The sequence below is a fragment of the Entelurus aequoreus genome, linkage group LG16 (assembly GCF_033978785.1).
Source record: "Entelurus aequoreus isolate RoL-2023_Sb linkage group LG16, RoL_Eaeq_v1.1, whole genome shotgun sequence".
NCBI classification, from domain to species: Eukaryota; Metazoa; Chordata; class Actinopteri; order Syngnathiformes; family Syngnathidae; genus Entelurus; species Entelurus aequoreus.
Genome location: NC_084746.1, coordinates 31,072,963 through 31,087,962, shown reverse-complemented (window position 1 = coordinate 31,087,962; position 15,000 = coordinate 31,072,963). Strand labels below are relative to the sequence as shown.

General features: G+C 39.2%; 1 protein-coding gene across 5 annotated transcripts in view; it reads right to left on the bottom strand.

Moving 5' to 3' along the window:
- LOC133630840 (pre-B-cell leukemia transcription factor 1) overlaps positions 1-15,000 on the bottom strand; it is a 309,529-nt gene that overhangs the window by 5,269 nt on the left and 289,260 nt on the right. For all 5 annotated transcript variants that reach the window (XM_062022627.1, XM_062022629.1, XM_062022628.1 and 2 more), the window contains one exon: positions 8,089-8,178. In XM_062022627.1, coding sequence (XP_061878611.1) covers positions 8,089-8,178 — 90 coding nt within the window. The remainder of the gene's footprint in view (positions 1-8,088; positions 8,179-15,000) is intronic.

Sequence of the window (15,000 nt, the reverse complement as noted above, 5' to 3'; positions counted from 1 at the left end):
AGTCAACTCATAATATTACGATAAAAAAGTTGGACTTGTGGAGAAAAAAGTTGTAATTAAAAAAAAAAAAGTTAAGCCAAATGTTTAATATCGTGTAAACATGTTAAATCATTGGATTTATGTGATCATTTTATGAAAAACTCTCCTTAATGACTACAGTATACAAAACTATGAAACAATCAAATAAAATGTATACAAAAAAAGTGTGCATACAAAAGTTCTGCAAAATTACAGTAAAAAAAATCCCTTATTAGAAATATGACTGTCACAAGACATCATTTGATAATAAAAAGCAGCAAAAGGAACACCATTCATAGACTTCCGGATAAAAGAATACATTATCGTCTATTAGGTTGCGTAGAGACCATTAGCGACATAAATTGCAATTTCAACGCTATTAAGCCAGAACGTACGTTTCGGCAGCCGCTTATTTCCCAAAGCCTGTTATTTAGCGTAAAAACGTCTGTCATGTCGTTCCAAAGCCACTGGAGGAGGGAAGGGGAAAAAAAGACTAAAGGGACAAAACATTTCAAGTTTTCTTGGGAGAGGAGACGCCCACCAGCAATTTGCACGAGGAAAATTGTCATGGCGGAAGAATAAGAAGCAGAGGTGATGCACTGACGGGGGACAAAACGTCCTCGTCATCATCCAAGGACAAATACAGCTTTTTAAACAAAATTAAATAAAGCATCCTCATTCAAATGTATTTTTCTATTTAAAACAATATAAATATATGTATTCATAATATAATAATTGTATTATAATTTCTAAAAATAATAGCTCATATTTATTTTGCTTTTTTTCTATTTAAAATAATATAAATATTTGTATTCAAAATATAACAATTGTATTATAATTTCTAAAAATAAGAATTCAATAATCATTACAATGTCGAATAGCATGATCAGTATTTTGTAGCTTTTTGTGTGTAGATTAATTTATGTAATTTAGTATTTTGTAAATTACAAAACAATTACACAGTGATAATAATAATACATAATAAAATAAATGATAAATGCCAAAATTAATAACAACGATGATGAAACACATAATGGGACATAGACAAGACTGGAATGATTGTTTGGCTTTTTGACAAAATGTTGTAAATTATACAATAATCAATAATTAAGTGCATAATAAAATTAATAATTGATAAAAAATTTGGCAATTAGATAATTGCCAAAAATAGAAATACAAGTACAATAAAATAAAGACATTTGATGTAATTTAGTATTTTGTAAATGACAAAACAATTACATGGTGATAGTAACAATACATAATAAAATAAATAATAAATGCCAAAATTGATAAAACACATAATGGGACACAGACAAAACTGGAATGATTGGTTGGATTTTTTGCAAATATTTTTTGACAAAATGTTGGAAATTATACAATAATTTATAATTAAATACATAATCAAACCAATTAGACTGCAATAATTGATCAACTATTTGCAATTAAATAATAAGTAATAATAAGTACAATAAAATAAAGACATTTCAATTGTATTGTTATTTCTTTACATTTTCTAAATAATGCATTTGCAAAGCTTATTTTTTTACATTTTTATTCAGCGAGTAATCAATTAATATTTTATTTTCGATTATTATAATAAAATTACAAAATGGAAATAATAAAAAAACAATATTATATTCAAAACAATTGCATCTGAATCTCTGGATAAGATGGAAGTGTTTTTTCAAAAATATTTTTTGTTTCTATGTAAATAAAGTTTAAAAATATATATTATCACTTATACATTGTTTATGAATAATGGAAAACATGTTTTTTATGGATGTGACAAGCGGCAGAAAATCGATTGATAAAACTACTTGAAGACAAAATTGGAACAAATAATATGAGCCTGAAAGAAGTGTAATAAAAAACATGAAAATTAGGGCGAGATGATTTAAATGCATTTACTTTCCACAGGGACATATTGTATTATTTAAAAAAAAAAAAAAAAATACATTCACTGCAGCAGTGCATGTTTTCTTTGAGCCTCAAATGAACACGGACATGATATGTCATCTCCAACTAACATCCTTGTTTGGATTTTAAAACTACCTTCAGGCTTTTTTTTTTCCTAAAAAAAAAAAGGTTGTATATCTTTTTTAGGACCAATCACACGCTTTGTTGTGTAGCACCGGAGCTTTTCATCCACTTGTCAATACGTTGCTACAACCACAGCCGGCTAGCTTGAGGTTGAACATATTTTGATCTAAAAATGTCGACTTATATTGGTCTGATTTGTGAATAATAATGTGTGTGTGTGTGTGTAGACTCCTGTTGCACAGAGCCGTGATCTCCATGCATGCATGTTGTTATTGCAGGGCGAGGGCTTGTTGCAGCCTTGTCAGTGTTTGTGTTTGTGTAGATGAATGATCGGCCCAATGTGCTTGGACTGTTAGCCCAAAGCCTCGCTCCCTCTGCCCCGCCGACTGTCGTATTGATTCTGTTCAAGCCCGCGCTGCCTGTCGCTATGGATATACATGTTAACACACCGCCCCCGGTCTCGCCTGCACCGCCATACCCAGCCCGGCCCGGCCCAGTCTGGCCCGCCCAGTAAGGAGACCTGGAAAAGGGACCCTGACTGTAGTGCTACCTAAAGTAAGAAGTACAATAATTGGTCTCAATTATGTCAGTAGTCAAAAATAAGTCTATTTAAAACTGGGATTTGTTCTACTGAGGATCTTTGACTAGCTGTTTTGCAGTAGTTTTTCTTCTTCTTCATAATATAGACAATCTTTTAGAATGCTCCCGTAACATTGAGGATCTTTGACTAGTATTTTTGTCGTCAGTCCTCAAAAACAACAGAATTCTCCTGTAACATTAAAGGCCTACTGAAATGAATTTTTTTAATTTAAACGGGGATAGCAGATCCATTTTATGTGTCATACTTGATCATTTTGCGATATGGCCATATTTTTGCTGAAAGGATTTAGTAGAGAACAACGATGATAAAGGTCGCAACTTTTGGTCGCTGATAAAAAAAGCCTTGCCTATACCGGAAGTAGCGTGACGTCACCGGAGGAAGGACTCCTCACATTTTCCCATTGTTTACAATGCAGCGAGAGAGATTCGGGCCGAGAAAGCGACGATTACCCCATTAATTTGAGCGAGGATGAAAGATTTGTGGATGAGGAAAGTGAGAGTGGAGGACTACAGTGCAGTGCAGGACGTATCTTTTTTTCGCTCTGACCGTAACTTAGGTACTTTTTCTATTGTGGATCACGGATATGTATTTTAAACCACCTCGGATACTATATCCTCTTGAAAATGAGAGTCGAGAACGCGAAATGGACATTCACAGTGACTTTTATCTCCACGACAATACATCGGCGAAGCTCTTTAGCTACTGAGCTAACGTGATAGCATCGGGCTCAAATGCAGATAGAAACAAAATAAATAAATCCCTGACTGGAAGGATAGACAGAAGATCAACAATACTATTAAACCATGGACATGTAAATACACGGTTAATAATTCCCAGCTTGGCAAAGCTTAACAATGCTGTTGCTAACAACGCCATTGAAGCTAACTTAGCAACGGGACCTCACAGAGCTATGATAAAAACATTAGCGCTCCACCTACGCCAGCCAGCCCTCATCTGCTCATCAACACCCTTGCTCACCTGCGTTCCAGCGACCGACGGAAGGACGAAGACTTCACCCGATCATCCGTGCGGTCGGCGGCTAGCGTCGGCTAGCGCGTCTGCTATCCAAGTCAAAGTCCTCCTGGTTGTGTTGCTACAGCCAGCCACTAATACACCGATCCCACCTACAACTTTCTTCTTTGCAGTCTTCATTGTTCATTAAACAAATTGCAAAAGATTCACCAACACAGATGTCCAGAATACTGTGGAATTTTGAGATGAAAACAGAGCTTTTTTGTATTGTATTCAATTGGGTACCAATACTTCCGTTTCAACAATTGACGTCACGCGCATACGTCATCATATATAGACGTTTTCAACCGGAAGTTTAGCGGGAAATTTAAAATTGCACTTTATAAGTTAACCCGGCAGTATTGGCATGTGTTGCAATGTTAAGATTTCATCATTGATACATAAACTATCAGACTGCGTGGTCGGTAGTAGTGGGTTTCAGTAGGCCTTTAAGGGTCTTTGACTAGTATTTTTGTAGTCAGTCCTCAAAAACAACAGAATGCTCCCGTAACGTTAAGGATCTTTGAAGAGTATTTTTGCAGTTGGTCCTCAAAAATAGCAGAGTGCTCCTGTAATATAGAGGATCTCTGAATAGTATTTTTAGAAGGTCCTCAAAAACAGCAGTGTTCCTGTAATATAGAGGATCCTTGACTAGTGTTTTTTTGTGGTAGGTCCTTGAAAACAGCTGAGTGTGCTCCAGTCATAAAGAAGGTCTTTGACTAGTGTTTTTGCAGTAGGTCCCTAAAAACAGCAGAGTGCTCCTGTAATATAGAGGATCTTGGACGGGTATTTTTACAGTAGAGCGCTTGGGTGATATAAAAGATCTCGGACTAGCATTTTTGTAGATGGTCTTTAAAAACAGCAGAGTGCTCTTGTCATACAGAACATATTTGACTAGTAGTTGCAGTAGTTCCTCAAAGACAGGAACGTTCTCCTGCCAAACAAAGGATCTTTAGCCTGTGTTTTTGCATTAGCTCTTCAAAAAGAGAAGAGCGCTCCTGTCATACAGAAGATCTTTGATTTACGTCTTTGTAGCCAGTCTTCAAAAACAACAGAATGCTCCTGTAACATTAAGGATATTTGACTAGTATTTTTGCAGTTGGTCCTCAAAAACAGCAGAGTGCTCCTGTAATATAGAGGAGCTTTGACTAGCGTTTTTGTGGTAGGTCCTAAAAACCAGCAACGTGCTCCAGTCATAAAGAGCATCTTTGACTAGTGTTTTTGCAGTAGGCCTTTAAAAAGTGCAAGGTGTTCCTGTAATATAGAGGATCTACGATAGTGTTTTTGTAGTAGGTCTTAAAAACAGCAGAGCGCTCCTCTCATACAGAAAATATTTTACCAGTATTTTTTCAGTAGGTCTTAAAAACAGCAGTGTGTTCCTGTTATACAGGGGATCTTTAACCAGTATTTGGGCAGTAGGTCTTAAAAACAGCAGAGCGCTCCTGTCATAAAGAAGATCTTTGACTAGCGTTTTTGCAGTCAGTCCACAAGAACAGCACAAACCTCCAGTATTATTCAAGATTTTTTTTTGATTGATTGATTGAGACTTTTATTAGTAGGTTGCACAGTGAAGTACATATTCCGTACAATTGACCACTAAATGGTAACACCCGAATACGTTTTTCAACTTGTTTAAGTCGGGGTCCACTTAAATTGATTCATGATACAGATACTGTAATTTCCGGACTATAAGCCGCACCTGACTATAAGCCGCACCAGCTAAATTTAGGGGAAAATACAGATTGCTCCACATATAAGCCGCACCCGACTATAAGCCGCAGGGTTTTGATGTGTAATTACCGTAGTATATAGGGGTTCCTGCTACCACGGAGAGGATTGTCGGGACAGAGATGACTGTTTGGGAACGCAAAGCGTCCCATTTATTAACAATAAATCTTTCAATCATTCAATCAAACTTTCACATCTTTGAAATGGCGAACAGTATTCGTGCAGAGTACAAATAATACAACGGTGCAAAGTAATACAAAGTGCTCGCCTGTACGTTATCAAAATAACCAGCCTACCGGTATATGAAAAGTCAGTCTTTAATCATTGTGTCATCGTCTTCCTCCTGCGTACTAAAACCACCGAAATCCTCTTCGTCGGTGTCGGAGAAGAACAGGCCGTAAATAAACCGCACCCTTGTATAAGCCGCAGGGACCAGAACGAGGGGAAATTACGGTATATATATTTTTGACTAGTGTGTGAATGTTGTCTATCTGTGTTGGCCCTGCGATGAGGTGGAGACTTGTCCAGGGTGTACACCGCCTTCCGCCCAATTGCAGCTGAGATCCACCCCCCGCTACCCAGAAAGGGACAAGCGGTAGAAAATGGATGGACGGATGTTTGCGCTAAATGATTAAAAACAGCTGAGTGCTCCTGTAACCAAAACGATCTTTGACCAATATGTTTGCAGTAGTTCTTTAAAAACAGCGAGTCTTCCTGTAATTTAGAGGATTTTTACCTCTTGTTTTTTTCCAGTAAGTCCTGTCGTAGGATTGATCCTGTCATACAGAAGATCTTTGACTAGTGTTTTTGCAGAAGGTTTAAAAAAAAAAAAAGAGCACTCTGATTCTGTTCTACACAGGATCTTTGACAATCATTCTTGCAGTGGATCTTCAAAATGAGCAGGTTGCTCCTACTTTGTTGTCGGTCTTTAAAAAACAGCACAGCGCTTGTGTCATACAGAAGATCTTTGACTAGTGTTTTTGTCGTCGGTCTTTAAAAAAGCAGCAGAGTGCTTGTGTGATACAGAAGATCTTTGACTAGTGTTTTTGTTGTTGGTCTTTAAAAAACAGCAGAGTGCTTGTGTCATACAGAAGATCTTTGACTAGTGTTTTTGTTGTTGGTCTTTAAAAAACAGCAGAGTGCTTGTGTCATACAGAAGATCTTTGACTAGTGTTTTTGTTGTTGGTCTTTAAAAAACAGCAGAGCGCTTGTGTCATAAAGAAGATCTTTGACTATTGTTTTTGTTGTCGGGTCTTTAAAAAACAGCAGAGTGCTTGTGTCATACAGAAGATCTTTGACTATTGTTTTTGTTGTCGGTCTTTAAAAAGCAGCAGAGTGCTTGTGTCATACAGACGATCTTTGACTAGTGTTTTTGCAGAAGGTTTTTTAAAAAAAAGAGCACTCTGATTCTGTTCTACACAGGATCTTTGACAATCATTCTTGCAGTGGATCTTCAAAATGAGCAGGTTGCTCCTACTTTGTTGTCGGTCTTTAAAAAACAGCAGAGTGCTTGTGTCATACAGAAGATCTTTGACTAGTGTTTTTGTCGTCTGCCTTTAAAAAACAGCAGAGTGCTTGTGTCATACAGAAGATCTTTGACTAGTGTTTTTGTTGTTGGTCTTTAAAAAACAGCAGAGCGCTTGTGTCATACAGAAGATCTTTGACTAGTGTTTTTGTCGTCGGCCTTTAAAAAACAGCAGAGTGCTTGTGTCATACAGAAGATCTTTGACTAGTTTTTGTCGTCGGTCTTTAAAAAAGCAGCAGAGTGCTTGTGTCATACAGAAGATCTTTGACTAGTGTTTTTGTTGTTGGTCTTTAAAAAAAACTACAGAGTGCTTGTGTCATACAGAAGATCTTTGACTAGTGTTTTTGTTGTTGGTCTTTAAAAAACAGCAGAGCGCTTGTGTCATACAGAAAATCTTTGACTATTGTTTTTGTTGTTGGTCTTTAAAAAACAGCAGAGCGCTTGTGTCATACAGAAGATCTTTGACTATTGTTTTTGTTGTCGGTCTTTAAAAAACAGCAGAGCGCTTGTGTCATACAGAAGATCTTTGACTAGTGTTTTTGTTGTTGGTCTTTAAAAAACAGCAGAGCGCTTGTGTCATACAGAAGATCTTTGACTAGTGTTTTTGCAGAAGGTTTTAAAAAAATAAGAGCAATCTGATTCTGTTCTACACAGGATCTTTGACAATCATTCTTGGAGTAGATCTTCAAAATGAGCAGGTTGCTGCTACTAAAAGACCTTTGACCAGTGTAAAGTAGGTTTCCAAAAATAGTTTTTGTCATATTGAGGATATTTGACTCTAATCTTTTGCAGTAGTTCCTGAGAAAAATGCTTGCGGAAAACCCAAAATGGATGATAATCAGCAACTGTGAAGCCACTTTTAGAGGTGAAGGTTATGTTGCTAAGGTGCACAAGGCAGAGGAGCGTTGTTGTCGTACGATGACACCTGTGTCCTTGTTCCTGTCCACTGCAGGTGCCGCGCTAACGCTAATATCCCCCGACAGACTCGGCGCGCGTCCAGCCAATTCAGGCCGGTAGCTGCCTCATTGCCTGCCAGCCAGGGCACAGCCGGAGAAGGGTGTGGAGGGGGTTTGGGGGTCGAGGGTTGGGGGTCGCCTGGCTGGACAACAGCCCGACTGAGACAAACCACGGCGGCACGCAATCGTCCCGATGCAGGCGTACTTACGTTGATGCCCTGTGGACTGTACATCTGGCTGGCGGCGAGGCTGTCACTGTATCCGCCGGTCTGGCTGATAACATGGCGAAGGGTATCCACCTGGAACAATGGAAGCGTGTGTGTGTGTGTGTGTGTGTGTGTGTGTGTGTGTGTGTGTGTGTGTGTGTCGTGAGGTAGGGTGGGGGAGGGGGGGAGACAAAAAGCTCAGGTCAGACAAAAGGTCCAGATAACAAAGACGGTTGGTGCAGGAGAAAAGGTCAGCGTGATAGTAAAAGGGTACAGTAAACAGGGAAATGCTACAAATGCACACGCTTGATAACAAGCACAAACATGATCATATAATATTCCTGCTTTCAGATAGGCGGCCTTTCCAAAACACACCAAAAAAGCATAGTCTACTTTAATCTTCCGTGTATAAAAAGGCCTTAATATAAAACAACACCTTTTTTCTGTCTTTTGTACACATGAAAAAATTACTAAAACAAGGGCAAGAAAAACAAAACAATTCTCAATAACGAGTAGATTGTAAAAATGGACCGCTTCATTGATCACCATTATTTCTAAATTAGCATATTAACTCCTCTTCCCTTTTTGCTGTTGCCCAACTTCATTTAGAGACCATGATTGTCCCGCTATGTTGTGCGTGAGTGACAGGGGAAAAAGCTCTTACTCGCTTTGAGAGAAGTAGTTTGGCGCCACCTGTTGGTTTGCATTTATAAAAAAAAGCTTCCTCATTTTTTTTGCTAACTTCCCCAACTTCATAATCAGACCCTATTGCTGAGCTATGTTGTGTGTGAGTGACCGTAAGAAAATCTCCTACTCGCTTGGTTATTGTTTTTTTTAAAATAAAAATCTGAACTCCGAATACAAGACGACAATGCAACACAGAAAAACTTGAAGATTTATATAAAACACTGCATTGACCCAAATAGGACGGACCCGAATGTAAGCCCCTCTCTTACCAAGACACGTTTTTGTGGAAATGCTCGGACTTTCCACGGGCAATTTTCATTTCATGTATATAAGACGACCTGTGTTGTGCGTGAGTGACAGGGGAAAAAAGCTCTTACTCGCTTTGAGAGAAATAGTTTGGCGCCACCTGTTGGTTTGCATTTATAAAAAAAGCTAAACCCCGAATAAGATGACAGTGGAACAATAAAAAATGCTACACGCACTTGAAGATTTATTAAAAAAAACACTGCAATGACCTGAATATAGGACGTGAAAATAGGACGGTCCTAAAAATAAGACCTTTCTCTTACCAAGACACCTTTTTGGACAAAAGTTGTCACCTTCTGCTTAGCATATTAGTCTTCCTCATTTTTTTGCTAACTTCCCCAACTTCATAATCAGACCCTATTGCTGAGCTATGTTGTGTGTGAGTGACCAGAAGAAAAGCTCTTACTCGCTTGGTTGTTGGTTTTTATAAAAATCTAAACCCCAAAGACGACAATGCAACAGAGAAAAAGCCGACCCTTACTAGAAGATTTATATCTAACACTGCATTGACCCAAATATAGGACAGACCCGAATGTAAGCCCCTCTATTACCAAGACACGTTTTTACACAAAATATTTTTAATACCAGTGCGATAACAACTGCTAAATTGCAAAAAATAAAAATATAAAAATATTTCTTTGATGACTGATTTATGTATACAATTATGCAAAAACTTACATTATAACTCCTCTATACTTTTTTGAAGAGGTCTCTATGTGGAGAAGCTCAGACTTTCCACGGGCAATTTTTATTTCACCCTCTTGGCATTCACTCGATGAGTTTCAAGAGGTAGTCACCTGAAATGGTTTTCACTTCACAGGTGTGCTTGAAGCTCATCGAGAGAACGCCAAAAGTGTGCAAAGCTGTAATCAGAGCAAAGGGTGGCTATTTTGAAGAAACTAGAATATAAAACATGTTTGCAGTTATTTAACCTTTTTTTTGTTAAGTACATAACTCCACATGTATTCATTCATAGTTTTGATGCCTTCAGTGACAATCTACAATGTAAATAGTCATGAAAATAAAGAAAACACATTGAATGAGGAGAAGCTGTGTCCAAACTTTTGGCCTGTACTGTATATAAGACAACCTTTTTCATGCAAGATGATACTCTGCTGATCCCACTACGGACTGGACTCTCACACTATAAACCGTATCCACTCTGCATCCAAGGTTTCTCGTTGTATCCCATTGGGCTGAGTTTTTTCTTGCCCGGATGTGGGATGTGAGCCGAGGATGTAGTTGTGGCTTGTGCAGCCCTTTGAGACATTTGTGACTAAGGGCTTTATCAGTAAACTTTGATTTATTGATTTTTCGAGGGAAAAATTATCTTGGGTCAATACTGTACAAGTGTTGTCCCGATAACAACATTTTGGTACCGGTACCAAAATGTATTTCGATACTTTTTCTAAATAAAGGGGACCACAAAAAAGTGCATTATTGGCTTTATTTTAACAAAAAATCTTACGGTACATTAAACATATGTTTCTTATTGCAAGTTTGTCCTTAAATAAAATAGTGAACATACTAGACAACTTGTCTTTTAGTAGTAAGTAAGCAAACAAAGGCTCCTATTTAGCTGCTGACATATGCAGTAACATTTTGTCAACATTATTAAGGACAAGTGGTAGAAAATGAATAATTAATCAACTTCTTATTTACTGTTAATATCTGCTTACTTTCTCTTTTAACACTACACTTCTGTTAAATGTAATATCACTTAATTGTTTGATACTTTACGATAGTTTTGGATGACACCACAAATTTAGGTATCGATCCGATACCAAGTAGTTACAGGATCATACATTGGTCATATTCAAAGCCCTGTGTCCAGGACGTATTTCCTGAGTTATAAACATAATATACATTTTTAAAAAATGAAAGAAGATTTTGTGATTCTAAAACATCTCGATGTAATCATAGTAGTATTGACTAGATACGCTCTTGTACTTGGTATCATTACAGTGGATGCCAGGTGCCACCTCTTACTGAGGGCGTTTCAGCTTCCCCTTTATCGTTAGTTTTTAAGCTAAAATGCTCCATTCTCTCTTTTCTGTCTACAAACCGTGTCTGCTTGTAAGTACTCAGTGATTGTGTGCTACCGAACATGCTCCTCTGCTCGTAAACCATCATGTCACGACATTAGAGGCGGTATAGTACCGAATAAAATTCAGGGACGGCGTGGCGAAGTTGGTAGAGTGGCCGTGCCAGCAATCGGAGGGTTCCTGGTTCAATTCCCACCTTCTACCAACCTAGTCACGTCCGTTGTGTCCTTGAGCAAGACACTTCACCCTTGCTCCTGATGGCTGCTGGTTAGCGCCTTGCATGGCAGCTCCCGCCATCAGTGTGTGAATGTGTGTGTGAATGGGTGAATGTGGACTGTCAAAGCGCTTTGAGTACCTTGAAGGTAGAAAAGCGCTATACAAGTATAACCCATTTATCATTTATTAGTATCGCGGTACTATACTAGTACCGGCATACCGTACAACCCTATACTGTACTTACTGTAGCCTACTGTAAGTTTTTTCTAATTCATTTTCTTTACATTTGACTACGGGACAAGCGGTAGAAAATGGATGGATGGTTGTACTTGTATATCAATCTATCAATCAATCAATGTTTATTTATATAGCCCTAAATCACAAGTGTCTCAAAGGGCTGCACAAGCCACAACGACATCCGCGGTACAGAGCCCACATAAGGGCAAGGAAAAACTCACAACCCCAGTGGGACGTCGATGTAAATGACTATGAGAAACCTTGGAGAGGACCGCATATGTGGGTGACACCCCCCCCCCCCCCCCCCCCCCCCCCCCCCCCCCCCCCCCCCCCCCCCCCCCCCTAGGGGAGACCGGATGCAATGGACGTCGAGTGGGTCTGACATAATATTGTAAAAGTCCAGTCCATAGTGGATCTAACATAATAGTGAGAGTCCAGTCCATAATGGGGCCAGCAGGAGACCATCTCGAGCGGAGGACGGGTCAGTATAGTACAGTATGCTCTATATTATATGGTTGTGAAAGTTAGTCTGGAAAGCTGCCATTTCCGTGCTCTGGGAGATACTTTGCAGCTTTTGGCTGAGCTGTCAGCCAGGTTCTGCTTGAAGAAGCACACCTGCCATTTGGGTTTCACTACAAATTACTGTACTCAAGGCTCATTTGGGCAAACTTATTTTTTTTTCACCTTTTTCGGAATTGCACGGGCAGCTCTGACATGGTCGTAACAATAATCCATTAGGCGGAATGTGAGGTTTCAACCCCGAACACCACTTTACCTCTTTTAAGAGTTGCCTCATTAACATATTCATGAAGGACCTCAAGCGTTTCTAGAGCTGATCTAAATGGAGACGTGTGTGTGTGTTGGAGGGGTTGAGGAATGACGCCAAAAGAGAGAATCACCACGGGTGGTGTTTCCTCAATCGGCGGCGAGGAAGCTGTAACACTCTGAGAACGGTGGTCGTCTGCGTCCACCGAGCAAGGTCGGAGAGGCGCGGTAACACCAGTGGCTATGTGAAGCCGTGTCACCGGGGTGCTGACGAGCCTTGCGACACTTCCAGAAACTGTCTGCCGTCGTCTACTCAACTGCGCCTTGACAATGGCCGCCACATTAACGGAAAGCTCCAAGCTTAATGTGACCGCCGAGTTTAGTGGAGGTCAAACTATTGCATTGTTCTCCACCCGTACTTTCCTTCAACTTTTTCACTTTAACATTGAACCGCTTGAGCAGGGCGAAGAAGAAGATTTAAACGATGCACAAAACTTTATGTTAAGAGGTTCATTTAGCCTACTTATGTGTATTTATAAATGGTTGATTTATATAGGCTAGTAAGGTAAAGTTTTGTACCTGACAAGTTTCGGCTATCTTGCTTCTGCAGCCTTCCTCAGAGGTGTTACGTGATGTTAGTGTGACGTCATCTGTGACGTGTTATATGGATTGTTCCATCCCACCTCAGGTGGTACAAAACTTTACCTTACTAGCCTATATAAATCAACCATTTATAGATGCACAAAACTTTCGAAATATGAAAATAATAATGACATAAATACATAATTTTTGCATCATAGTACAAAACCCAAAACCAGTGAAGTTGGCACGTTGTGTAAATGATAAATAAAAACAGAATACAATGATGTGCAAATCCTTTTCCACTTATATTCAATTGAATAGACTGCAAAGACAATATACTTAATGTTCAAACTGGAAAACTTAGTTATTTTTTGCAAATTTTAGCTCATTTGGAATTTGATGCCTGCAGCATGTTTCAAAAAAGCTGGCACAAGTGGCAAAAAAGACTGAGAAAGTTGAGGAATGCTCATCAAAAACTTATTTGGAACATCCCACAGGTGAACAGGCTAATTGGGAACAGGTGGGTGCCATGATTGGGTATAAAAGCAGCTTCCATGAAATGCTCAGTCATTCACAAACAAGGATGGGGCTCGGGTCACCACTTTGTGAACAAATGCGTGAGCAAATTGTCAAACAGTTTAAAAACAACATTTCTCCATGAGCTATTGCAAGGGATTTAGGGATTTCACCATCTACGGTCTGTAACATCATCAAAAGGTTCAGAGAATATGGAGAAAGGCCGAAAACCAACATTGAATGCCTGTGACCCTCGACCTTCAAGCGGTAAGGTATATACAGGTTTTGGAGAAACATGATGCCATCCAAACAATGTCTTTTTTATGAACGCCCCTGCTTATTTCAGCAAGACAATGCCAAGCCACGTGTTACATCAACGTGGCTTCATAGTAAAAGAGTGTGGGTACTAGACTGGCCTGCCTGTAGTCCAGACCTGTCTCCCATTGAAAATGTGTGGCACATTATGAAGCCTAAAATACCACAACGGAGACCCCCGGACTGTTGAACAACTTAAGCTGTACATCAAGCAAGAATGGGAAAGAATTCCACCCGAAAAGCTTCAAAAGTGGGTCTCCTCAGTTCCCAAAGGTTTATTGAGTGTTGTTAAATGAAAAGGCCATGTAACACGGTGGTAAAAATGCCCCTGTGCCAACTTTTGTGCAATGTGTTGCTGCCATTAAATTCTAAGTTAATGATTATTTGAAGAAAAAAAAAAAAGTTTCTCATTTCGAACATTAAATATCTTGTCTTTGCAGTCTATTCAATAGAATATAAGTTGAAAAGGATTTGCAAATCATTGTATTCTGTTTTTATTTACCATTTACACAACGTGCCAACTTCACTGGTTTTTGGTTTTGTGGACTTTGGCCACCTATCAGTTTTGGTTGAGTATGTGATCGTCATTGCCGATTATTGCCGATCCCCTATGATGACACTGCATTTATTTTTAGTCCCCTGGCTGACAATTGGCTAGCAGCTAACTGTGTGTCTCCATACACAGTCTGGAGCAACGTTACTGAGCTAATAATAATGACATCCATTAAGGCAAATAAACTGCATTTCCTTGTATCTTAAGAATCCTAATCACTGGAGGATGTGGCTAAGCATGTTACACACCGAGAGCAAATCAGGAGCAGGCTTACTAATAGCTAAACTAATTGCTGAGCAAGCCTCAAACAACACCAAGAGAGTTAACTTTAAATAGTTTAGATGGAACCATCTCGTAGCAGAAAGTAGGCAGATATTAACAAGAAAAAGAATATAGATTAAGAGTCTAGAGCAAACTTGCCAACCTTGAGACCTCCGAATTCGGGAGGGGGGCAGGCAGCATACCCCTTTCCCTTCGAGCTGTCCTGGATGAAATAAAATTCTTTTTTCCAATCATTTTGGAACTTGCAAGCGTATTTCCTCTTCTTACTCGTCGTCACCATGTCTCTTCTTCGTTCTTCTGCTTCGTCTCCTTCTTGTTGTGTGTGCAGTTGTGCACTGAGCTCCAAAAGCCGTAGATGTTAATGTAGCGTCCCGGAAGAGTTAGTGCTGCAAGGGGTTCTGGGTATTTGTT